The 25,512-nt window shown below is 47.7% G+C and overlaps 5 protein-coding genes across 5 annotated transcripts; 1 reads left to right on the top strand and 4 right to left on the bottom strand.

Moving 5' to 3' along the window:
• Positions 1–1,159: 1,159 nt before the first annotated feature.
• On the bottom strand, positions 1,160–7,667 carry LOC131290635 (proton channel OtopLc). Its single transcript, XM_058319797.1, has 9 exons — positions 7,374–7,667; positions 7,066–7,247; positions 3,607–4,293; positions 3,133–3,250; positions 2,949–3,054; positions 2,660–2,866; positions 2,430–2,590; positions 2,194–2,359; positions 1,160–2,124 (listed from the first exon to the last, which is right to left on the bottom strand). Exons 1-9 carry the CDS (start codon positions 7,665–7,667, stop codon positions 1,160–1,162), a joined length of 2,886 nt encoding a protein of 961 aa, XP_058175780.1.
• Positions 7,668–14,842: 7,175 nt separating this feature from the next.
• Positions 14,843–15,981, bottom strand: LOC131290868 (vesicle-associated membrane protein 7). The gene is made up of 3 exons (XM_058320054.1): positions 15,730–15,981; positions 15,356–15,655; positions 14,843–15,280 (listed from the first exon to the last, which is right to left on the bottom strand). The coding sequence occupies exons 1-3, from the start codon at positions 15,931–15,933 to the stop codon at positions 15,080–15,082; spliced, it is 705 nt and encodes a 234-aa protein (XP_058176037.1). The 5' UTR covers positions 15,934–15,981; the 3' UTR covers positions 14,843–15,079.
• A 2,146-nt stretch (positions 15,982–18,127) lies between these two features.
• On the top strand, positions 18,128–20,457 carry LOC131290437 (uncharacterized). Its single transcript, XM_058319589.1, has 3 exons — positions 18,128–18,432; positions 18,522–19,868; positions 19,965–20,457. Exons 1-3 carry the CDS (start codon positions 18,246–18,248, stop codon positions 20,369–20,371), a joined length of 1,941 nt encoding a protein of 646 aa, XP_058175572.1. The 5' UTR covers positions 18,128–18,245; the 3' UTR covers positions 20,372–20,457.
• A 22-nt stretch (positions 20,458–20,479) lies between these two features.
• Positions 20,480–21,101, bottom strand: LOC131290436 (ragulator complex protein LAMTOR3 homolog). Its single transcript, XM_058319588.1, has 2 exons — positions 20,929–21,101; positions 20,480–20,855 (listed from the first exon to the last, which is right to left on the bottom strand). Exons 1-2 carry the CDS (start codon positions 20,970–20,972, stop codon positions 20,525–20,527), a joined length of 375 nt encoding a protein of 124 aa, XP_058175571.1. The 5' UTR covers positions 20,973–21,101; the 3' UTR covers positions 20,480–20,524.
• Positions 21,102–21,647: 546 nt separating this feature from the next.
• Positions 21,648–24,299, bottom strand: LOC131290372 (chondroitin sulfate glucuronyltransferase). The gene has a single exon (XM_058319523.1). The coding sequence runs from the start codon at positions 24,223–24,225 to the stop codon at positions 21,808–21,810; it is 2,418 nt and encodes an 805-aa protein (XP_058175506.1). The 5' UTR covers positions 24,226–24,299; the 3' UTR covers positions 21,648–21,807.
• Positions 24,300–25,512: the final 1,213 nt, after the last annotated feature.

Here is a 25,512-nt window from a genome sequence, read left to right as displayed (position 1 = left end):
TCCAACGCTCCTACATGCCTTCGATGGCAATATTCATCGTTACATTAGTTTACGTTTATCCACCTCTCCTGACAATCACACGTGAAACAATCACACACCAACGATAAACATTGGGGCTTTTGAAGTTGATTTGATTATACTGATTCCCCTTCTTTTTTTTTTGATCGGTGTTTTCGTTCTTTTTAGTTTTTGCTATATAATATTTGTTTATACGTTTGTGCTCAATGCGCTCGCTGTTTGTTTTTCTTTTCATAATATTCTAACATACTTGTTTCATTATACTGTACTGAGTGGTTTGTTTGATTTCATTTGTTTGATCGTTTTCAATATTTTTTGTTTTCGTTTTCTTGCTATCATAATTGTTCAACTTGTAAAAAAGTGCATCGCTTAAAGTAAAAAACGTTTCAAAAATCCGCTTTCCCGCACCCCGTTTCGTGTTTGGCTTTCAGTTTCATGAGGGAAAACTCGTTTCAAAAGGAAGAGAAAATGAAGGAGTAGTTAAAAAATACCGACCCGGGCCCTTTTCTCGTTCTCGTTCCAACAAATACCACGTACACCTCACACTGTGTCACTGTTAGAAAAATGGTTCGGGACATCAAAATTGCTATCAAAAAACTTCCCCCCCGCTGCTCGCACGTCCGACCAACGCGTTCGATGGTACGTTTCGTAAAAAGGTTGTGTAAAATGTATAACATTTGCCAAAAACGGTTACAGTTAGTGTGTGTAAAAGCATAAAGCTACGCTCGTCTGCACCTTCTCGGTTATTGTATTGTATTTTGTGTTATCCTTTTTTTTTTTTTGCTAGCTCGACTTCGCGCAGGTTTCGGTTTGAGGGTAACTAGCCGTCCCTGGTCCTTAGCGCTGGTGTCGGCGTCCTTATGAGTTGTACGTGTTATATATTTAATTATGTGCTTGTATATACGAAATACGGTTGAGTAAAAACTGGCTAATGCACGTGTTTCGATAATGGCTGCGATAATGGATGATAACGTTTACGATGGACGTATGAGACGAGATGAACGATGAGACGGTGCGTTCGTGAGTGCGTGTGTGTGACTGCTCAAGCATGTAGGTACAGGTGCAGATCGATGGCGGTGGAGGAGGTGGCCGTACCGAGGGGCGTTGCGATCCCGGCATCCGGTGTGCGCCGGGCCGGGCCCTACATGTAGGCCGGCTTCATTTTGTACGCCCGCTTCCAGATCTCGCACAGGCAGACGGTGCTGTGGAAGCGGTAGAAGATGGCGAGCGGCATCGAGACGTGCGTGATGATCGTCCACGCCCACAGTCCGTAGAAGTGCAGCTGGATCGGGTGCGACTCGGCCCGGCTCTTCTCGAGCGTGTTGATGGCCCACATCGCCAGGTTGCTCACCAGCAGGAAGGTGACGATCTCGCGGCCCGGCTTCTTGCGGATGTGCTCCTGGGTGGCGGCCGACCGGCGGCTCGCGTCCAGGATGAACATCGTCTGGCAGGCCGTTTCGACCAGCGAGGCGAGCGCGGTGATCAGCACCAGCACCGTGTCGCGCCGCATCGTAAAGTGCCCGCCGATCACGGTGAACGTGCTGTAGAGGAACGAACCGGTCTGCCCGCCGACGAGCAGGATGTCGTCGAGGCTGAAGCTGCGGAACGCATCGTACTGCATGTGGCGCACCTGGAACATGCCGATCAGCGTGGCGGCGGTCGTCGTGCCGTACAGCGTCAGCTCGCAAATGTTCACCTCCGTCACGGCGAGGCTGACAAACTCGGGGCGCGAGATCAGCACGAAGAACAGGATCAGCGAGATGATGGTCAGTACCAGAATGAGGATCCCAATGAACAGCCCCTTGTGCGCACCGGCACAGTCGACCGAGTAGTGATGCGGCGAACGCTTCAGCGGATGCAGGCTCTCCTGGCGCTGGGGCGGTTCGTTCTGCGGCCGGCTGATGCTCCTCCACATCACGTACAGGATGGCGGCACAAATCAGCGAGTACTCGATGGTGCACGGAAACAAGAATGGCGACGCGTCCTGCACCAGCGTGCCGATGATGTTCGACCGGCGACACTCGAAGATGTTGTGCGGCCCCTTCAGACCCCGAGCCACCCGCAGGTGCGCTACCGTCTCCACCGGGTGGGGAATCATCTTGTTGCCTGCAGGTAAAACCAAACTCTGTCACCTCGTCTGAACATCCACCAACACCAACTAGCACACTCTCTTACCCAACCGATGCGAGATACGGAGCGTGCGGTTCTCCGGGTTGTAGAAGGTCAGAATTTCGTGCTTCGTCTCCTGGATCAGCACCGAAAACCACACCGACAGGTTGGTGCCGATCATGTGCATCAGTCCGAAGCGAGCGACAATCTTATGGCGGTAGACCTTGATTTGCTGGAAGCGGATTGAGAGTCATCCGTCAACGGCTAAAAATAACCCACAGCATCGTTTTGCGACGACTTACCTCGTTGTTTAGAAAGATGAAATACATCTGGATGAAGATGAAGGCCATGCGCGTGGCCGGTGTCAGCGCCAACAGCACGTTGTGGCATTTGGTGTTCCGCTCCAGCTCGAAGTATTGCCCGAATTCCAATCCAGAGTAGATCATGCTCCCGATGCCGAACGCTGCCAAAGAGGATTACAAGCGTGCAGAGTGAGAGAAGGTTGGCACTGGCACCTCGCCGGAACACCTACCGACTGCGCCCATGCGCAGGTAGAAACTTCCGAAGTGCTGCAGACGTGAGGCAGCGCCCGCCGACAGCGACATACGGCGCGTCTGCACCGGCACCTTCGGGCTCGAGCTGATCGTTTCGTCCTCACTGTCCGACTGCTCCCCGCTGTCGGTCGAGCAGGTTGTACTGGTGCGGCGCAGCACCTTCTTCATTCCGGCGACGTTTTGCTCTGCAAAGGAAAAAGGGAAACACTGTCCGACACCTCTGCCTCTGGTTTTGCCTTCCCGCCCCTTTTTAAACCCAGCGCTTACTTTTCACCGGTGACGTGGTCGGTGTCTTCGGCTTACCCCACAGCAGCGTCGTGTACATGAACAACAGGAACACCATGCTGCCGATGTACAGATACAGATAGAAACCCTGCGGATAGAAAGCCCACAAGCAAAGCGGAAATGGTAACGAAACTTCCATTTCTTGGTTCCATGTTTCGGCACTTACCTCGTAGAAGGATGGTGGAATGTAGGTGGAGATGACTTCGGCCATCGGGAAGGCTATGCCCATGACGACCAGCAGCTTACCGTACAGGGCGGATAAGGTTGTTGCGAGCGCTTCGCCACTGCAACGAGAGGACAAGTATGTGGGATTCAGGATGGTTTAAGAAAAGTTCGATGTTGTTTCAAGCTAAACCAACAGAAACTTTTGTTTGTTAACTAGTATAAACTCTAAGGTTATGTACCTTCTAGTGTTATATACTACAGCCTCGTCTTCACATGACAATGTAGAAATATCTTATGTACACTAATGAGCTTAATGCTCGATAATCAAAACAATCTTGAATAATGGTTAAATTAGACGGTCAACTCTGGCCTTCAAATTAGACTGCTGAGGACGCTTTAAACGAACGATTCACCCCGTCGGCGTCGGCAAGAGTTTGCTAAAAGCGTTGGTGAGCGTTTGCTTCTGTTTACTTACGGTTTCACTTCCCGTGGTGCGGGGTAGTACATGGGCTCTGGTAGTCTTGACGGCCGCCGGTTGGTAGTGAGAATCGGATGCAGATGGTGGTGATGGGAGTGGTACAGCACCGACAGGTGCTGGGTGGTAGTGGTCTGACCGCTGGGCGTGGCAAGCGACTGCTGGGACAGCTGGTGAGCCGAACGCTGGGTAGCTACGACGGACTGCCCGGTAGCTCCGGCACCGGCGAGGCTTCCGGTCGTGGATCCGCTCGGTATGGAGAGGGGCACGAGGAGCGGGGGCACCGCTTTGACACTCGACGTGGGCGTGTGGAGTGGGCGCTGTGGAAACGCCGCCGCTCCCGAGGACGAGGTGGACGAGGAACCGAGCTGCGTCGGCGTCTTGCTCTGCATTCCCAGGGACGAGCCGGTACGGGACGATTCCACATCGGTCGTGGTGGAGCTGGCACCGGCCGCTCGCAGCTCCTGGGTGGAGGCGTGCGAGGGATAGTCGGCACCGGAAGTCAGTACGGCGGGGGGTGGCACTGGCGGCGACACATACGTGTTGGTCGCCGGGAGCGTTCCCGCTGCCAGCTGCTGGAGTGACAGCGCTGGCGACGTGTGCGTGCTGAACGTTTCCGGTGACACGATCGCGTTCTGTGGCACCGAAGGCGATGGCATGATGGGATGCAATGGAACCTCCATGTCTCTGCAATCAGATAACACATAGTAAGACACACAAACACACACTTTACTTTCCCGCGAATCTTGAATAGAACCCCGCCAGAGTTGTGGAACCTAACCCGTATCTCGTCTGCTTGCCCCTGGAACTGCACTGTAGCTGCACCATCTGAAGCATGGTTGCGACTTCAGATGGGTACCTCGGATCTATCGGAACAAACTCAAGCTCACTGTTTCATCCGCTCGCGTCCATCGCTCGACACTACCAATTCGCGAATGTTTCCCCATATCTCGAACGAGGTTCGACAGTTTTCGGTAGCTACCGACGAGAGCTCGCTGCAGGCAATGCCATCCGCACGGACGGAGGTCAATGAGACGTAATGAATTGTCCTCGACGATGAAGGCATAAAAGCATCCATTAGCATAAAGCTGCGATGGAATGCACTCGAAAATGACACGAGAGGGAATGATAAACAACGAGCTGAATGAATGAAGCACTGGGCGCCTCCACAGGAGCGTACTAACGCAAGGCATGTCTGGAAGGGCAGGAATAAAACATTCCTAACGTTAATTTTTATTTCACTGCTCTCTCTCTCTCTCCCCCCCCCCCCCCCTCGTCCGGCGTCCAGCACGGTGTCGTTCTACCTCGGGTCAGCCCTCGCTCGAGGCGAACGCTATCGTAGCAGTTGTATCACCGATAGGGTGTAATCACCAGCTCAGCTGGGGATAACTATACAAAACACCGAACGCAAACGCGAACCACGGCCACCGCCAACGGCGCAAGCATTCACCCGACATCGGGAACCATTATCAAATTTATTCATGGGAGGGAGCACTCGATTCCCCCTTCAAGACATCCTCCATCCACCGAAAAATCTTTACACCGAAATTGGCGGCATGTCTTTTTCGGCCGTGACCCGAGGGTGATTTGCTTTTCCCGTAATGTATTGTGCCCCGAAGCCGAAAAAAGGAAGTCACTCGACTCGGTCCAAGAGGGCCCACTTTAATGCGATACGAAAGAAGTAACATCCGTAGTGTTTACTTCCCCCAACACGGGCCACTTGTCAGCTGATGACAGATGATCACCGACACTGTGTGACGAGGCACGGAGAACGATACAAGGCTGCGTCTACGTCTCGCTTTCCGTTAATGGACGTCAACCATCAAATCACGCCGGGCTATCCGAAACCTTCCTTTTTCATTTTTTGTTGTGCATAAATCTAATTATGCACATCCAATATGGGGCTTCATGGCTACGGTGCTGTGTGGTATAGTATTTCACTCGCCACCATCGTCCAGTCCCTCGGGCAAGTGGCGTCCATTGCCCCAACGAAATTCTAAACCTCAAAAAACTAAAGTCATACCAAAACTGAGGTTTAACATAGCTACTGGTAGAGTGTTCGTTTTTTACCTACAACGAAACGCTTTAAAATCTACTCCACATTAAGAGGTAAAGTATGTATCCTCTGATCTGTTTGTATCGGGAGGTGAACATCGGCCCGGAAAAACGTGAGATTCTATCACAATGATAAGCTTGTATTGGATTGAATTAAGTAAACCAACTCGCATACAATGGTGTTCTAATTCCCACCTATTCGGGCACTCATTCAATCCTACTCCTCCCAGTCCTACCATGTAGCACGTAGAACAAACAGTGAATCTCATGGGACGGTTGCGAAGGCTAATTAAGGAGCTACATTGCTCTTCCAGGGTATCCACGGTGTACGGAGTGCTGTTTTGCATACGAACGTGCTGTCAAAAACCATGCCACTTTTTTTTACCAGCCTATCGACGAGACGAGACTGGGTATCTTCGCAAATCCGCCGTTCCAAATGCATTCCATCCGCACAGTTTGTAAGTCAATTAAAAACTTCCGAATGCTCCTTTTGCAGGCTGCATCGGCATCGATCGATCGGGTTCACATTGCGAGGCACCGTAGGTAGGATGCCAACTCAATTACCGACGCCTGTCTGACGGTATTAGGAGTCACAGAAAGGGTCCCGACACTCTGCCCTGCCCATCACCCAGTATCGAATAACTTTCCTGCCGCCCGTAATTGTATTAAAAAGCAATTTGCATTAATCCGCACGGTTCGATGGTCGATGGATTCGTGTGACTCGTGATGTAGGCTAAGGACAGAACGTCGAACTTGGCAAAGATTCTGGAAAAAAAACTCCTATGTAACCGAATGGGGAGGTTGTAGAATAGCTATGGAAGATTTTTCAATCCACTAGAATGCATACTTAGAAGCATCTGATAGATACTGGGTCCGATTTGGAAGATTAAAGTGTTCCTCCAAAAATCTCTAGTAGCCAGAATATAAGTATGCTGTCTATTAATAGCCACAGTAACTTTAAGGCTGGGACTATCACACCAGCTCGAGATTTCCACAACCAACTCCACCGTTTGCTTCCATTTGTCGCACATACAAACAAAAGGCAAAAGGTGCAATGAACGTACGTTAAAAATCCACCAAACAGGGGAACTCTAAATTGTCACTACATTTAGCGCAATTGGGAACAATTGCTTGTCTATCTTCGTTTAAAATCCGGTTCTAGCATATGCCTCTCTCTCTCTCTATCGCGATTATCCGTACTTTACAAGCGAGGGTTCCGCTGATCGTACCAAACGTTAATCAGCATCATGCGCAACACACGGTGGGAGATGATCGCGACATGGATTGCACGTTGATTGCCAGCCCGATAAAGCTGGCCTTTTGGTTAGGGTATGGTCTGGGGTAGTCTACAGTGTACCCACCTCGCGAGGTTCCTCTCCGTGATACCAGTAGAAGATCACTTACCTTTCGATGTCGATGTCCAGAGCGGGTAAGGGAACCAGAAGACCGGACAGTGCGAGCGGTGGACCGACCGGTGATGGGTGGCTCGAGGAAGCAGGTATGGTCAAGGGAGTGGGCGGTGGAGCTGGTAGCTGCCCTCCGGCATACCCTTGATCCCTTTCGCTCGTCCTATCGTCTAAATCGTGCTGTAACGGCATATCCGCATCGTACGTGGTCATCCCCGTCTGCGGTCCTCCCACCGTAGACTGCTTCCCTTCCCCTTCCACCATCTGTTTCTCATCATTTTTCTTCACTTCCTGCTCGTCCTCCTCCTCCTCCTCCTCATCCTCCTCCTCTTCCTCCTCGACCAACGTATCTTCCTCCTCCGGGATGATGTCGGTGTGGCTGGTGCTGGCCTGGTTCAGCTGCACCGCCATCAGCTCCGGCGGCGGCAGACTGGGCGTCGGCAGAGGGCTGGGAATGGTGGCGATGGCACCACCGGATGCCATCGTGACGACGTCCTCGATGTCCGAATCGATGCCCTGCGCAAAGTCCATGTAGAACGACTCGCGCGAATCGCTCGACCCACGGCGCAGCTTCAGCGACAAGTCGGGGGAGCTGTCCATGGTGTATCCGGTGTCCTAGTGCTGCTGCTGCTAATTCACGGTTTCCCTGCTGCTAGCCACTCGCGAGTGTGTACGTTCCAGAGGAGGGCGGTGGTGTGACGTAGAAACATTGGACGTTGCCGAGACGTGAGGTAACTGTATTATACTTTACGTTTTCATTTCCTTGCGCAACTTTCCGGGGCTGGTGGAAGGAAAAACACGGCTAGTTGCGGCGGTTAATTGAAAAAAAAAGAACAAGTCCTCTATGCTCTGTTTATGTAGACGGTTTGCCACACTTGAACATCCTTTTTTTCTTCTTCCACTCACTTAGCTCCAAACCCTCACACACTGTCTTTTGACGTTCATCGTATGATTTCACTAGAAGCTACTGTTCAAAATGAGGTTCAGTGTCGACACCAACCTACCGGCATGCCTGAACCAATTTTGGACATCAAATTGAACTTCCGTTCAAAACCCCCCGGATGCCATCCATGGTTTTCCCAAGTATTTGCTAGACGTTCCCATACCTCAAAATTCAGGAAATTTAGCGAAATCATTGCTAAAAGAGATTCAGTGGTATGGAATCGAGGAGTATTCAAATTCTGATTTTTTTTTTGCACCATCATTTGTTGAATAATAAACTCATTCATACAGAGTAGCTTTTGGAATGGTTACTTTATGGAACAACTATATTTCGACAATCTCCAATGGGAAAACCAAAGTATTTCGCTAGTCTTACCAATGCTATCATCAATGCTTGGAGAACCTGGTTCAGGTTCTGTCACTGATTTCCATCCCAGATCGGAGAATTTTACAACCAAGCAAAAGAAACAAATCAAAGCCAGCCTCTAGTTTGGGGGCTTCCGGAGTCTTGGTAGTGAAAAACAAAACGACAACAACACTGAGGGAAAAAAGGTGTGACAGCTAGTGCGAAAAGTAAGCCACAATGCTGAGGCCTTCCGAAAAAGGTCCTGGTGCTCGCTGCGTGTGCGTGCGTAAAAAGGCATCCTGTATGCGTGGGCGTGTGTGTGTGGTAGAAAAGCGCCCAAGTGAGCGGAACGAATTCCGCCACGCTAGCCCAGAAGGGATGTGATTCCAACCCTCCTTTCCGCTGTTCCGTGTTTGTAGGACACACACATAATTTCCCATGCTTTCCGACGAGCCGCTTGATATCGGCTCTCGGACTCACTTTTGCTCTCGGTTCACTTGCACTTTCACTCGACGGGAAATGATGCTGTTCTTGTTCTTTTTTTTCCCTCCCTGCTCTCGATTCTTTTTCAGCTTGGCTTCCCCCGATACGCCCTTATTTCCTACGCCATCTGCCAGTTGCTAGGGGAGACCTAGTGCAACCTAGTCGGGTGTGAATCGGGGTCGCAACGCTTTTCTTGTGCCAATTCTTGGACACATTTATGGATTGTGTAGAGTTTCACCCAAAAAGCAAAAAGTTTGAGGGCCAAACAAATACAGTACTGCACACGCTTCACCAAGCAAAGCTATGTCCTTCCGTCTGGTACACTCGTTGTGGTAACACTACACTTGCCAAACTGGACAAATAAACTAAATTCGCACTACGCGGCAGATGTGTGGGTAGGATTGTTTTTCTTTTCCATCCGCGAGATACTTTTCGCTGTTTTTTCAACCCCCGGTCGGCGGACGTTTGGAGCTGGTCGCTGACGTTTGATTGGAATGCTCGAATGCTGCTGGTTGGTGGCGTTTGATTGTTGTCCTTCCGTTTCGATGGATGGTGTACTCCCGGAAACCAGAATTTAAAATGTAAACCCCGCTCACAGGTAATCACAAACAAAATCGGTGCGAACACTAACCAGCCGAGCCACGGGGTTTTTTTTTTTCCTTCCCGGAACACACGGAAATTTCGCCGGAACAAGGACGTCGTTCGGTAGTTCGGGTCTCGTGTGCGGCCCCGAATTTCCGCGGGTGCTCACGGGCTACGACTAACGCGCTCTGGTGGTCTGCGATACGCGCGCGCCCGTCCGTGTGTATGTCAATCGGGCGGAATGGTGCTAGCGATACTGAGCCGCACCAGGGATGGACGCGACCCTCCACCGGAACGGGAATTGCTCGTGGCGGAAGTGTGGCCAGGAGGGGGTGAAGGGATGCGACGCGGCGCGTGGAGCGTTTGCGCGAGAAAGAGCCGCCGCGCAGTGACACTTCACACACACACACACAACCACACATACGCACAGTGTTGGATGCTGGGATTTACGAGAACGTCAGAATTTCAGCGGTTCTCCAAGATAGAGCGTTTTGTTTATCAGGGACAACATCAGCTTGTTTCGTTCTCGCGCGCCCAGCCGAGACGCCCGTGCCGGAACGTTACGGAAAACCATCGGGCCACCGTCCGGAGAGGATTCTCTGGGAATTTCATTACTACGCGCTTTTCCCTTCTCACTCCCGGGAAAAGAAAGGAAAAACAAACCGATGCCATGCAGCACACACCGCTCCTTTCGTACGCGAACTCTCTGCCCATATATCCGGCATATGTTTTCCATTCAACTTGCTTCGTTCAGCGCACGTAATGCAGCACTCCAGCATAAACTCTCCCTCATGTCGTCGAACGCGCTGATTAGGATACAGCGAGCGGTGCACTGTGTCCCTCGCCCAAGGGACGGTAAATATCTACGCATCACCACACCCCAGGAGAAGTGCATGGCCTGGCGTACACTCGCTCAGCGAATTGTTCGTACACTCCTGGAAACTACGTATCCTTGAAGCACAGAACATGCAATTTTATGAAAACAGAAAAAAAACCTATCAACGGGCCCAACAAGGGTCAACTTTTGTCCATCACTAAAGTGTTTTCTCTTCTAGGTCCTCTAAACTTTGAACGTTGAAAAATTGTCAAACACATATCCATAATTTAGGTCCAACATTAGGATATTTGAAAATATACGTGTACGTTCACGAAAACCAAAGAACAAATGAACCAAATATACTTGTCCGAAGAATTCATTGCACAGCTGTTGCACCGTACGAACCATTCGACGACCTTTAACCCTTGGGCACGAGCTTACTTTTCCCTCCGTTCAACGTCCAGCGAATTGCGCGAGTTGCGCAGAAGCCGAAACATCACTCCATCCCTGTCGCCTTTCTTTCCCAAACGCTATTTGTGCTCGTGCCGAAGTTGTGGCACCGTGCGAGAGAAAGCAAACAGAGCAATCTGAAACGCGTCCGGCGATGACGGGATTCCGAACGACACTTGCGGCGCCAGATGCTGAAAACAGATGCAGCTGGAATTCCGATGGACGTCCAGATTGCTACGCCGGAGATCGATTGTATTGTGCCTTGAACCGCACAATTGAATGTCCTTTCGATCACCGGTTGAACTCGAGCAGGTTCAGCCAGGGATCGTCGAACACACGACAAGTGCACACCGGGTCGTTAACCAGCTCCATTGCTGCTGAATAGTTACAGCGTAGTACCCAACCGACCCAGTGCGGCTTCATCCATTTGGTGCCAAACGGTTTCGTTCAGACATTCCGGAACCGGGCACCGCCGGAATCGAACCCGATGATCTAAAAATAGTGACCCTCTCTAGTATTCATCCTGATATGACAGTTGTGCACCACAAGCGTGGCGTCAGACAAAGCAAGGCGCTGCCTTTATGGATCATAACTTCAAACACCTCATATGTGAGCCGTTTTCCTCTCCACTTCATCTTCATCCACTCCAAACCAAATGGGTAATCAAATGAGCACGATTGTCTGCACCGAATGCAAGCCACATTGAAGCCACATGTTTATGGGCCTGTCCAGCACATTTTCCGACGCGACGTGATTCGATGGGAAAACGGAGACAAATACGGTGGCCTGCGTAATGCGGCTGAGAGGCAAGAAGGGGAAGGCTGGGAGCTAGTGGCGGGAAAAATCTACGCTTTGTTTATGCGACTCCCGAGCACGTAGTACGTTCACCTTCCCTCCGTTATCCTTCCGAAATCGCGCTCCCGACGATCCCGAGGCTTAAGGAAGTGTATCATTGGAGCATAAGTGCCGCAAGGGGATGCAAGTCGGCGGGAGGAGGAAAGGAAACCCCAGAGCAGGAGGGGGGAGGCCTCCTCTATATGGCTGTGTCTGCCGAGTGCGTCATAACATGGAAAATATGTCTAAACGAAGACGCAGAACGTGTTCAACAGGGAACGAGCACCTTTTGTGTTTTGTTTTGTTCTCGTTTTCCATCCCCGATGCCGGTAGCGACACGCGGGGAAAATTTTAAGCTTAAAAAGACGGAACGAGGGGGGGGGAGAACTTGTTTGGCAAAAATAGCACCACTCCATTTTCCAACCATGATTAAATTTCACGCCGTCAGCGCAAATTAGAAACGTAAAGCGAGATTTGTGAAATGATTAGCTGAATTTGTTAACACATTCACGTTCAGATTATCAGATTTATTAAAGTCTCAAATTTGTAGCTATTGCCTTACGATTTTGCTAATAACTTCCGCAAACTATTGTGCTTAAACAACATCAACAAGAAGATTTGTTTTTTTTTTAACATTGACTGAAGCAGAAATAGAAAAGGTAGAATGACCAGTTAAAGTACGCGAACAACCGAACATTGAACAAACGAAAAGGGAAGATCCCAGTACAAATATAATATTGAAAATATCGGTATCAATCGGGTAGAAAGCCTCCATGACCCACATTGCTGACGCATTCATTTAACAAAGATCCCTCAGAATCGGTTAACCACAGTAACGAAACGCCAATCTCATCTCACGATTAATGCTGCTCGGGTTGGCAGCCTCTTGGCAGGGCAAAACTCACAAGTAGCCACGGTTGCCTATTGCTAATACGCCTGTAAACCATTCGTAGCTGTGAAACGCACTTCTCGCCCCGAATCCGAAGTACTGCGCTTTATTTCCCTCATCTCAACTCCCGAACGAAGAGTCGAAACGAAGAGTGTGGAAGGAAAACACAAGCCGACGAGGGGGGACGATTAGCAAGGGGAAGAGTTGTAAGGAAATGTCACACAATTTGCTAGCAGGCTGCGAGCCTGCAAGGGGCCCTTTTTTGCGATGGCGAATCCCTTGCGAGGGAGAAGTTCAAACAAAGGGGTGGAAAAGGAAGCATTTTCAACCGGAAAAACAAAAACCAGTCTTCCGTGCAACGTGCGTGGTGGTGGGAGGGGGGAGATGAATTGCATCGAACCGAAGAGCAACTCACACATAATGGAACGAACGCGTGCAACCGAGCGAACTTGGAGGTGACAATACGGGTGCACGCGGGTTGACAAGGGAAGTAGTCAACAAAAGGGGAAAAGAACCGCAATCACTGCAGTGTGCACACGGTTCAAGCCGTTTGGCGAAGTGCGGAGGAACCCGGTGAAGCTAAGGAATTGATGCGCACAAACAATCATTTACACGATTCAGGACTGTTCAGTTGTTGTTTCGTGTACTATTTTAATCTGTAAATATAAGTCATGAGAGCTACTACAAAGAGACGCCCGAAAAACTAGCATTGAGCCGTCGGCAAACAGAGTTCACGAAAGGGGGAATAACATGTTAATGCCACCTCATGCAACCAGCGACGAAACATGCCTCCCCTCTTCAACCTTGTGCCCTTGTGAAGGAAAAAAGAACACAAGAACCTCGGGTTGAGGATGTGCTTCGGTGGTAGCATTCAGTTTGCACCCTTCAGAAAAAAAATCACAACCTTGTGGTGTCTCTCTGTATGAATTCTTCCCTTTGGTGACGATGGCTCCATATGGAACGGATGAAATGGGCCCTCCCCTAACAAGGTCAAACTAAGCGTACCGTATCAATTTCAGTGCACCGTTTATCCGTATGTCCGACGACGAGCAGGATGTAGACATGCAGACAAGTATCTTATTTGATAATACAAGCGAGACGATGCCGCCAGACAGAACGCACTGTCCGAGGAAGAACGTAAAATACAAAATAGTCCCGCGATTCGCCTGGGCCTTCGTTCATCCGACTACCAATCTTCACTTTGTCTTCTACACGGTCGCAATCAGTGGCACTGTTGGCACGAGAGCCTGCTTTCATTCCATTTGGTTGAGCTGTCTTACATTGCCTTCTTCTTTGCTGCGCTCGCTGCACTTATAACCGTGCTTTGCGTAACCAGACGTCTGTAGAAACGAGAATCCACCCACCTCTGGTGACCCTTTCCACCTGCATAACTGGTCTGCATCTTCAGTGCAAATATTTAAAAATTCTGAAACTTGCATTGCGGAGACGTTCGTGAGGTTGACTATCCCGTCTCACGAGAGAGTCGGATTAAGCGAAGCATCATCAAGAAATTATTTGCATTGTTTCCCCCTCGAAAGAAGGGTGACGACGGCAGGGAATGGTGGCGCCCTTGTACAACTTCTCCAACGACACCTAGTAGTGCTTTGCTTCGTTAAGGTTGATACCTGCCTTTGTACATAAGTTTGCTGAGATTCACCTACTTGTAAGTAAATAGATCTCAAGCTTTTTTTTGTTTCCTCCCCATCAGCGGAGAGATTACCCAAGTTTTACACTGGTAGCGATATGTGGGGAAGAAATGTTCACCTTGTACAGCTGCAGAAGGGTTCTATAATCCGCGGGCTATGATAAGTTTAAACTAAGTTGAACTAAAAACATTTGGCGATGAAAAACTGATTCAATTTCACTTTCGTTTTGTAATTCATTATATAATGCCGGGTATATTTTGAATCCTGGTAGGTGTATACATACTATATCTCGATCTTTCAAAGTTCATTAAGAGTCTTATATCTACTCCAAGTAGAGTGTTTCGTTCTGAACAGACGAACGCTATCCGCACCATCGGATTTTCGGGAAAGAAGGGAAGGTGGAGGGGGTGGGTTAGAAAATATGAGAGAACCATTATCATGTTCGCTGCGTGTAACTAAACCCGGTGCAAACGTAAATGAACAGCTAATATATAATAAAAAAAAAACCGGCACACAAGTTGATGTTCGAAAATATCACATAAAAAATATATAACGCAAGGCTAGTGCGTGAAATGTACGAAAAACGTTATTGTAATAACATCGAAAACACGCGAAACGTGTAAAATGATACCGAATCGTCGCATAAAACTGTTGCCAGAAGGCGTTTCAACTTAATCGCTCGAATTTACAAAACCATTAGCAAACATTGGGAACGTTAACATAAGCATAGATGATGCTCGGAAAGGTGGATCGGAAACAAAAGGATTGGCGAACAGTAAGCGGCTCCCAGCAAAGCTCCATAGCAAATCACAATCTTGCTACGCCAAAGTAGCATTCATTCCGTTCGTTTCGTATGCAATTATTGTTCTTGCGTTTCGTTCCTATATCTACCTGACCCAGTGCCGTTTTAAACACACCGCAGCTCTAACATATAGCTCTCCGTTGCGTGTTGCCTTCGAAAAAAACGACTATCACTTTCTGCGCTCGCTCCAGTTTCCGCAGTGTTTGCTCATCGCACCATGCTTAAAGGCCGCCGCTCGGCGGCTTTGTTGGTTGCGGCGCGGACGAGTGGATGCAGCCCTCCCAGAGCAGTCCCTTGCAAGCCATGCTGACAATCACGTAGATAGCGAACAGAACCAAGGCAGCCACAAGGAAGTAGATACGAACGTTGCGCCAAAACATCGTGCGGGCTAGGTTGCGGGATGTTTGTCGGAATGTTACAGACTGTGGAAGAAGAGGGCGAAAGAGATTAGATGCAGTGGTAGCGGGCGTACACACACACGTTCGCTAAGGCATTACACTGTTGCGCAGCGTCTCCGTCTGGTTGACCAGCAGCTCGAGCCGCTCGCCCCGGTTGGTTATGTTCTCGATGTTCTTGACCATAATGTCCCGCAGCTCATCGATTTCGCCGTTCACGCGACTGATCGCGTCCAGCTGCTGGCCGCCCTCGTTGTAGCTGCGCATACGCGCCGACAGGACGCGCGAAAACTCCGAGTTCATCGCGTACGCGATGGCGGTGGCCACCGCCAACCCGTAAGTGGCAATGAAGCGCTGTTGCACATCCTGCAGGAACATAAAAGCCTTCGCTCGGTCGAATCGCTGCCGAAAGAAAAGAAAGAGGAATGGCATTTGAAGCTTAACGCTTAAAACTTCCCAAGGTAGGGTGCACTTACGTCGTCCGTGATGCACAAATAGATAACACGGTTTTCGCAGATGTAGTGTATCAAGTAGTTACCGTGAAGGTACGTGAGCTTATGATCCTCGAGCTGAATCTTCGGTACGATCAGCTCCGTCACCTCGGCGAAGTTCCCGACGCACTCGGCGTACCGGGCCAGCACAATCTGGCCGCGGGTTACCACCGTGTATAAGATGGGCATTCTGTTGTTAATCAGTCGTTGTGGTGCGGAGACTGAACCTTGTTACTTTCACCTTGTTACTTTTACCTGGGATAAAGATGAAAGAAAATTGTTGTTAATAATCGCTACTGCAAGGAGATACAAATAAGCTAGAAAAATGAAGCATTTGTAGTTCGCAAGGCTACTGAACGATTTTGTTGTAGGACTTGATCCTTCCTTTTCAAGTAGAATTTAAAAAAATGCCATTGCTGCTTACTCGGATTCGAGGGATATGTATGTTTATACAAATAGCAATGAACTCTTTTCATACACACCATACTAGTCAACGATTTACAAAGGTTATGTACAAATAACTGGAAGCATTTCAAGAAGTGTGTGCACGAGTGAAATTTACACCACCTACGTGCTGTACTCATGCAAAAGCACACGAGAGGAAGCGAATGCAAAACAAGCCCATGTGGACAAAGGTTGGAGCCTGGTGTGTAGACCACATGGGTACGACCTCGGGTGTTTAGTTTTCTTGCCAGATAAAACCCTCTTATCGGAGACGTTCTCGGTGAACGATACGGGCGCCTAGTGGATGATGATTAATAATTAAATTAACCCGCACCGTTCGGTTACCACCGACGCTCTTACTTATGCCGGTATCTTTACAATCAAAGCCGTAGAAATGCAAACATCAACCGGCAACCTAGGGCAGACCGGTTTCATGTTACTTCGTTCGTGTGCAAAGAGAACGCTTCGTGGGATTGCCTTAGGGTTTCCTGGTTCGCTCTATGTTCCTCGGGGTTTTATCTAGTTTTGAGAAATAACCTCTCTCGGCCGCGACTGCTGCTGTAGCAATCCAAAGCGGTGATGAGTATGCGGATGCGATAAGATGAAGCCTAGTGCGGGGGCTTTCGTATGCTGGTCAGGGCGTCTCGTCGAAAGTGACTGATGGTATTCCTGGAAAGGAATGTGGGGAAAAAAATCACTAACTTTTCGCCTTTAGAATAACGCTGCAATATGTTGTACTTTGCTGTTCTACAACTGCTTGTTTGCAAAAGAATCGTTTGAATTTCGTCGCCATCCCCTAGAGGCAACTGTTTCCACGCAACTTTCATATACTTGCCAGAACAAAGATAGAGCGAACGAGAATAATTACCAGCGTACTACCAAAGATTGGTGGTATAGTAGAAGTATCGAATGCTGCTCGGCTATTTGTTGTATTTTTGATAGCAGAAAAGTTAATTTGACGACGGTGGTGATGGTCGTACACTCGCAGTCTGTTGAACAAAGAACAAACACAAATCTTATTCACGGCACGACACTTTGATCCTCATAGTTCGCGTTCACGTACACTTATTTTTATTGTCCCATTATGTTGTTTTGCACAATCGTCAAATATTCGGACACTCTCAGACCAAACGAGACTTTACTGCTGAGCCATGCACGTCCAACTCGCCTCAGGGACTACAAAGTAGCTGACAGTGGAATTTCCTTCATTTCACACTGTCCCAGTCGAAAATGCATTGCACCATCCTTCTGAATTCCTCGTTGTATGTGGCTATGTTTGTGCCGTGTAGCTTTTCGATGTTCAACAAATGCAATGGCTACGTAGAATGAGATAATGAAGACGTACGACGCAGAACGATGCAGCGATTGCTACGACTGTTCTGCTTGTTTTGGAATGATGATTATTTTTCTTTGAAGTCAACTAGGTGACAGCCATTTGACAGCTTTTGACACTGCTAGATGCAGTGCATCGTTCTTGATTTCGACTTGATTTGTTGAAAAATGTGACTCACGAGTATCAGTGTGGTATAGGATACACTTTTTATTAAAAATGCTTCAATAAAAATAACACTTATTATATGCTCTTACTTCATTATTTAAAAAACGGAAAGAACAATGCTGTCAGTCATGTGATCGTCACACAAAGTGCTGCCAAATGAGTTTGACGCTCTACACGACAATAATTTGTCTTCCAGACATTACGGAGGGTCCGGTCTCGTTTGGGATTCGATCCTATTTTATGATTTTTTACAGAAAAACTTTTTCAAACTGCCTATTCGAAATAAAACAAAGTTACTGATTGTCTTCAGATGGCAGCACTGTAAACATGTCTAGATCAAACATGCCCTGTGATTTAAACCAAATAAACGTTTGGATCTGGCACCTGAAAAGATTGTGTTTTGACAGTTCGGACAGTTGCAACAAGCCGTTTGTAATTAACGCCTACGAAAGTAGTAAAGCTTCCAATTTCTACGTTTTGTATCATAAAGTTTCATATATTTTCGTGGTTAGTCATTTTCGTGGTGCACGCCAAGTTAAACAAAAGAAAACATACAAACATGTACGATCAAATGAGCGACGGACGAGGCTATCTTGTGTATAAGAACCGGTACAACGGGAAAGCTGAACAGGATAATCCGAATCTTATGTTTATTCTGCTATCAATAAATGAGAAATATGCCTCTTCCCGATACAGTACCTACCGGTGCGCTGGAAAATTGTATGCACTGCAGAAAGCCCTCTACAGTAAGAGATTTTGTCTTGTCCCAAAAACAGCATAATCGTAACAGGTGTAAAAGTTGTTCTAATCTTAACTATCAACTGTTTTCCCCCAGCGTCCTACATTCCATTTGAGATGGTTCATTCAATTTTGAATCGACACCAGCTGAGTCTCATCGACAGTGCACCTTCTATCAAACCTCCTCAACTGACCGCCGTATTGCATGACGTTTATTTCGCGGCCTCACGAATGGGGTACTTTGATGATCTCCCAACGCCGTTGAATCTCGAAGCCGCCAGTGCCATCTTGGCAGGCTTCTTCTGGGCCGTTTTTGACCCGAAGCGTTCTTCACCGATATCGGTGCTGGAGCTTCGTCAAACGTTTTTACTGTTGTGCAGTCATGCGAATCATGCACAAATGATATGGGAACACTTTCGACTCATCAGCGATCACAACTTGTGTGTTTCGCGACATCGCTTCGAGGCAATGTTGACCGTGCTGTCGAAAATGCTTATGTTCCTTGGTGAACCAGACCATCTTCGGCCGGCGATGGTGCAGCAGATTACGAGCGAATGCTTTCTCAACTACCCGGGCCTGGTTGGCCTGACAGAGTACCAGTTTTCGTGCCTCTGGAAGCTGTCGTCGCTCTTTTCCTATTACGCTAACGTCGTGTCGTTGAACAAGCGAATGCAGGATACGGAGCATATTGTACATGGTTTACCATGCTATGCCTGCCGTACTATGATCAATGGGCTGCGCTTCAAATGTCAGCGTTGCCGTAATGTTTCCCTGTGCATCGATTGTTTCACACATGGCTTCGCTAACAAGCAACACAATATGTCGCACAAAATGTTCGAAATTAGCAGCAACGAGCAGGATCACCCGGCGCGCTGTGGTGTCTGGTTAAGCAAGTTGTGGCACTGGGTTTGGGCGACCCGCTACCAGGAGGAAGCTCCGTCTCCTTCCACCTACGAAAATATGGAGGCAAAACTAATCGATACAAAAGCCGTCGAGCTGATGCAGGAGGGTGCTTCCGAGCCGCATGATACATTGGTCAAAGAGGCCTTGCTGGCTACACTTTCGCGCGCATCAACCTCCACAGTGAAGCGCAATATGAGTCTGTTCAGTAGCGTGGAGTACAACAGCTTTAACAATACTCAGCAGAAACATTTACTCATCAAACTTGCATCCGTTACTGGCACGCTAGAAGAACATCACAACGAGTACCGAAAGCAAGTGACCGAGTACTGGAATACGCTTACTGCTGAAGAAAAGAAATCAGTCAGTAAAATGCATTCATATCTCACGACTTACACGCAACAATTCGCTGAGTGCTTGGAGCAGATAAAACTAATAAGCACACATACCGCACAGGCTATACCGCAATGTTCTAGCACGCCATATCGTCGATCCGCACTCACGTTAGTTGCAAATGACTGTGCAAACGAATCAACCAAATCAAGTATGTAATCGAGTACCTTAGGAACAGAAGATGGCTTCTCCTTACATTACTATTTCGATTAATTTCCTTTTCCAGAGTACTCCCCTGAAGTTGAAGAGAAAAGATCCTTCGTTGGTTCGTCCCGACTGGAGAAAACAGAACTCTCGGTACGGGACATCAGCACCTGGTTCCATATCGATTTATCAACTTCAGGATCGGCGCCCGGTGCAGGAGAATCGGAATCCAAGAGAAACGATGAAAAGGTGACAAACGCTGTAATGAAGCAATGCGACGAGACCTCCAATCCGGTGACCGACGAAAACGAGCTATCGTACCGCATTGACCGGCTGAAGCTGGACACGCAGATGGCAAATTTTCGCGATCTATTGCTGAAAGTACGTGAAATCGTTGACGACTCCTACAGTGACAACACGGAGCTGGCCCGCTCGACGCTACAAATTGAAAAAGCTCTAGATCGTATTATCGCGGAAGAGGAACTGAAGCGTGCTAAGCTGCTTGTTTAGGTTCGCAGTGAGAGAATAGATTTATCTATAACGTTAAACCACATTTGCATAAAATGATAAAAATGAAATAAAAACTTTTTTAATTGAAACTGGACCGACTGAGTCTCATATCACTTTATAGTTTACAACAGAAAAATAATAGTAAATCCCGTATTACGCCTCGGTTACAGCTATTTTCACCTCATCTAGGATCACTTCTATCTGCTGGTCGAGTGCAAGAATATGTCCGATGTTGCAGCATTCGTTGCCAATGAACGTTACCAGCAAGGGTAGTTTATTCATCTGCACAACCTGGTAGCCGGTGTAGATGGAGATGATGTTCCGGTTTCTCCCGAGTCCTAGTTTGTTCGATTGCTCGGTTGCCATGGTGAAGGTGGTGTGGAATGATGGTTTCATGATCATGCCTACTGATTTATCATCACCGACCTTCATCAGCGGTACACCATCTCGATCCGTGATGATGATGCAGTTCAGTCCCGTCACGCTGAAAATATCGTAGAATTCGATAAGCACCACAATCACCCACCAATGTTACCGACGTTAGGGCCGGAACTTACCGCTTCAGGATCGTGTGGAAGAATCGTTTTACATCGTCCGTCATCGCGGTGCCGAGTTCAGAGGAGTACGGTTTCAAGTAGACTAAACACTAGACTGTAAGATGAGATTTGTATGATAACGAGCGCGCATAAGGAATTCCACCACTTGGGCTTGACCGAACTCTGCAAACTGTATGTTTTGATGATGGAATGGTTGACAGTTGCCGAAAGTAAACATAAATGGAGAGACCGAGAATGTCGGTAACATTTGGTATGCTAGAAGTAATTATATGGCCATGACGCATATTTTACATACAATTTTTAAAATCTTACATTTGATTTGTGTTTTGTTCCACTCGATAAAGTTCCTTATTTGCTTCCCGTATATCCGCAATGTTTATGGTGGTATAATACAACGTTTGCAAACAGAAATATAAACTGGCGTAAAAACGGTTTACAGATATGAAGGTCCTTATCAACAACCTTTCCAAAAATGAATTCAAGATAACAAAAATGTATGCAAGCTGGAACTTGGCTACTTGTAAGCATTACAATGAAATATACGTTGTGCATTGTGATAGTCTGTTATTGCTCATAATCGACCGGGATTGATTGCTTTGAGATAGCTAAAATAAAGTATGCGGTCCCAACTAGTCACATCAAAGTTGCGATTTAAGTAGAGATACAATTTTCGGGAAAAACATAATCGAAAAGGAACACCAGAAGCAGCTAACAGTATATATATTTTTTATTTATTAGTCATTAAAAGCACCCATTACATCTTGTTAGTGTTGACTATAGGTTGACTAACTATCGACTGAACGGGTCCCCATCACAAACTGAATTCAATTGGTTTTAATATAGTTATATTATAGATACAAAACTAGCTACGCATAAGAGTTAAACGGCTTCGCGGTTCTCGTATTGCTTTGTGTTTTGTACAAAAACGTCTCCTATCTGTTTTTTGGATGCAATCCGAATGCAACGCTCCCTATCCTCCTCCACGCAGTGCAGCTTCGAAAAGCGTTCTCCATTGGTATCGTTTGCCAGATAGTTGCTTATATCACGTCCGAAGCGTAGATTCGGCTCGACAGCTCGCAGTACGTGTATCTTGCTGTCGCTCCGAGCGAACAGATCTAAAATGGTCGTGATGGAACCACCTTCTGCTCCATGGGTATCGGAATCGTTCATCAGTAGGTTCAAAATATCACGATCACTGCGCACGATGGGCAGCACCGTCTCGAGTTGCTTGCGTGTCGCGACATAGTCATTGCTGTAAAACGACACCACGTCGTAGTTGGCCCGATCGAAGTATCCGCTGCCCTGGCCGACGTCGCAATTATCGCACGGTTTGCAAAGGCCAGTCCATTCGCACGGGTACATCATAAAGCCGATGGGACTGAACACCTGGAACCCTTGGATGGTATTCATCCGGACGCGATTCAAAAAGTCCGGCCGAAAGGAGGCACCGTTCGAGCACACCATTACCAGGCTCTCCAGTCCGATCTTGCGCAAAGCGAGGTCGACGGCAACGAAACTCATCTTGGCATACGGCCCATACAGCGAGCTATGGTAGCGATAATTTTCGTCAAACTTACTGCTGACCTCTGTTGGCAGGCGGATAGAAACCCAGGCTACCCTTGATCCAATCTGCTTGTGTTTCTCCGTCAGCGCAAGGGCAATGTTCTTCAGTGGCAGGAACACATCGTCATCTCCCTTGTTGGGAGTATCGGCGCCGTAGAAAAATATCAACATAAGGAAGGTATTGTCCTGATTATCCATGCATGTTTTCTCGTACGCTTCCAGAAACTGCTCCGACTCTTGAATTTGATGCTCGAACGTGGGCAGCAGTATGGCTACGCGCGTGCTCTCCGTTACGTATGGTGACGGAACGATTTCTATCAAGCTGATCGGTTTAATCACTTCGAAGCTCTTGAGCGTCATTCGTTTCGCCTTGCGGTCGTAAAAGTTGAGCAACAAGCGGTAATCCATCCCCCGTACGGCATCGAAGCGCTTGTATGCGGAATGCACACTGCGATACTCGACGTTCGGGTCATTGCGGGTCGCCTCCATGATTGTCTTGTTCAGCACGTTCCGTATGTCTTCCTCGTCGACGACAGACAATCGGTGCACGTTCACCTCCGAGTTCCACATGAGCGAGTGGGTGGTGTTCAGGGCCATCCAAGGAACAACGTCATGGCGAGATTCGGGTGGGTTCGGCTTCGGTACGCCCAGCGGCCAACGGACCTCCAGTATATCGTTCAGCAGCGTGTCGTTGGAAATCTGCATCGCTTCGTTCTGCAGCTCGCGCTTCACCTGGCTATTGCGCTCCAGATGCACACGCGAAAAGTAGGCGTGCAGTAGGTAGAAATCATCAGCCGAGGTGACGGGGAAGACCGTCGCGGCACCGTTGAACGCCGGTTCCTTGGCGATCAGATTGAAATCGCGATAGATTTTGTAGTTGCTCAATCGATAGCTAGCGACATCAATGCCCTGCCACGAGCTTTGGCATGCTTTGATTTTGGTCGAGTAGGTCACACATTTTCCGATGTTAACGTTGTGATTGTTCGAGGCACAGTTGCGCACGCACCAATCGAGGTTGGCTCGTATTTTGCGGATGACACCGCTGCTCAGAACGATGCCCGCATGCAGATCGCAATACTGCCGATCGTCACGCGCGCCGCCTCCATCATTACCGCCGGAACCATCGCCCAGCGTGCCCATGTAGACATCCATCGTGACGCTTAAGTGCTCTAATTGGCTGCGCAGCGTCCGGGCATTAACGTACGTTGTATCGGTTAGCAGCAGAAAGTAGTCGTACTCATCCAGATAGTTGTCCGCCAGGTACTTGAGCATATGAAATGGACGTAAGTTTTCCCGGGTGTCGGTGAATCCCACAATGTTTTTCAGCCGAAAGTTCGATTTGACATTGTCAGCGTTTATGAAGAACTTCATCTTGTTCACGAGATGGGCGGTGGTGCGATTGATGGCGGTCGCAAGGCTTTCGACGTTTTCTTCCGCAGTCAGCACACCCACGAACAACTTCTCTCGTATTCCCAGCTCGGTGTAGTAGTAACGCGGGCGAACGATGTTCTTCACCGGTTTCTTGGCGATCATAGGCTTTTGTTCTAGGTTAAGTTGCGGCTCAAACTCACCGCCATGCTCAAGCGCAAGTAGTTTGTTCGAATGTTCCGTGGCCTCCGGGCACTCAGTGACGAGCTCGGCATAGTCCTGGGGTGAGTAATAGCTCAGGACAAAGCCGCACACCACCCCGGCCAGCAGATAATGCGTCCGATTGATGTTGGTAGTCAACCCCATTGCTAAGCTTTCATTTCACACCTTCACAGCACGAAAGTAACTCTACGTTTGACGAAAACTATCCGACTACGCCAACTTTGATTCAACGCTGGTAAACACCAATTGAAATTGGAATTATTTCCAGCTGTCACTATTGTGACAATTGCCGGTATCTTCGATTTGTTATTTTTACGTACCATAATTATAGCGCAACTATAAAATAAATTTAAATTTGAAAATAAATTAAGTCGGTAAAAATTAATTTACTACTAGGAGGAATCCAAACGATGGTACTCAACAATCTAAAACGAATATAGAGCTGTCTGAATAAGTTCAAAACTTTTTCTCGCATATAGCGTAATGTTCAAGCCCGTTTAAGGTTATTGTGCTACGGATAAAAAAAAAAGGTTTCGACGCTGCACGTGTTGTGTTACGCTGCCAAATACAATTGCAGATAAAAAAAAGGCTTTCCAGTTAATCAGCATTAACATTCTTTGTGTTTCACAAATGTTTGATACGTTAGTTCCGAGGTAAAAGATAACCAGCGGCTCAGAAGCAGTCAATTTAACCGTCTATGTTCAAAATGCTATAATTTAATAAATTTTATCAAACGTAAATACAAAACTGAACATCATATAATAGATTTTTCGCTTGTGTACGTAAAACTAAAAGGAATTTTGTTTCTACCTCACTACAAGTAGCTAATGGTTTTTTCTAACCGTAAACCACTTTTTATCGATAGAAAACATACGAAAGATAAAACCGTTACAGTCTTAAATTAGATTGTTGTTTTTCCTCTTTCAAGTGCGTTTTAATACGTTTAACTGAATCGACTTAGTTTTATAAAATGTAAAATGTATGATTATTGAAAAACAAACAGTTCGTAGTTCTCTTCCTTGGCGTAACGGTGGTTTTCAGTGCAGTCTTCCCCAAATTCATACTACACTTTTTAGTTTTGCAATGCACCAAGTGTTTAAAGTTCATCTATCCAGTCCCTTGCGTTCCGCTGCCAGCAAAAATATAACGACACGTTGCAAAACGTATCTTTTAACAGCTTTTCATCCCTACAATGGCGCGTTCCCTGAGTAGCCGAACTAAAAACCACTCAACCACGGCTGAAAATAAACATGCACGGGTACGTTAACATAAAAATCCAATTACCGGACAGAAAAGCTAGAAGGTACGTGATGGCATCGCGTTGGCAGGAATAATGTGTTTCTCGCGGTGTGTTCAACAGGTTGCGTGATTTTTTTTTTGTTTCGTTACGGCGGAACGATTGTCCAGCGTCGTTTTTATTCGATTTTATTA

The sequence above is a fragment of the Anopheles ziemanni genome, chromosome X (assembly GCF_943734765.1).
Source record: "Anopheles ziemanni chromosome X, idAnoZiCoDA_A2_x.2, whole genome shotgun sequence".
Classification (NCBI taxonomy): domain Eukaryota; kingdom Metazoa; phylum Arthropoda; class Insecta; order Diptera; family Culicidae; genus Anopheles; species Anopheles ziemanni.
Note: the sequence above shows the minus strand (reverse complement) of the source record. Positions and strands in the feature narration are given on the sequence as shown.

Excerpts from the sequence above, each read along its gene's own strand:
- LOC131290436 (XM_058319588.1), bottom strand. The coding sequence starts at position 20,972 with ATGACGGACGATGTAAAACGATTCTTCCACACGATCCTGAAGCG. Across the intron at positions 20,856-20,928 it reads TTCCACACGATCCTGAAGCG|CGTGACGGGACTGAACTGCA; the intron begins GTAAGTTCCGGC and ends CGATATTTTCAG.
- LOC131290635 (XM_058319797.1), bottom strand. The coding sequence starts at position 7,667 with ATGGACAGCTCCCCCGACTTGTCGCTGAAGCTGCGCCGTGGGTCGAGC. Across the intron at positions 4,294-7,065 it reads CTGGACATCGACATCGAAAG|AGACATGGAGGTTCCATTGC; the intron begins GTAAGTGATCTT and ends ATCTGATTGCAG. Across the intron at positions 3,055-3,132 it reads TTCCACCATCCTTCTACGAG|GGTTTCTATCTGTATCTGTA; the intron begins GTAAGTGCCGAA and ends TTCTATCCGCAG.
- LOC131290372 (XM_058319523.1), bottom strand. The coding sequence starts at position 24,225 with ATGGGGTTGACTACCAACATCAATCGGACGCATTATCTGCTGGCCGGG.
- LOC131290437 (XM_058319589.1), top strand. The coding sequence starts at position 18,246 with ATGTACGATCAAATGAGCGACGGACGAGGCTATCTTGTGTATAAGAAC. Across the intron at positions 18,433-18,521 it reads ACTGCAGAAAGCCCTCTACA|CGTCCTACATTCCATTTGAG; the intron begins GTAAGAGATTTT and ends GTTTTCCCCCAG. Across the intron at positions 19,869-19,964 it reads AAACGAATCAACCAAATCAA|AGAAAAGATCCTTCGTTGGT; the intron begins GTATGTAATCGA and ends CTGAAGTTGAAG.
- LOC131290868 (XM_058320054.1), bottom strand. The coding sequence starts at position 15,933 with ATGCCCATCTTATACACGGTGGTAACCCGCGGCCAGATTGTGCTGGCC. Across the intron at positions 15,656-15,729 it reads ATTTGTGCATCACGGACGAC|CGATTCGACCGAGCGAAGGC; the intron begins GTAAGTGCACCC and ends TTCTTTCGGCAG. Across the intron at positions 15,281-15,355 it reads CGGAGACGCTGCGCAACAGT|TCTGTAACATTCCGACAAAC; the intron begins GTAATGCCTTAG and ends CTTCTTCCACAG.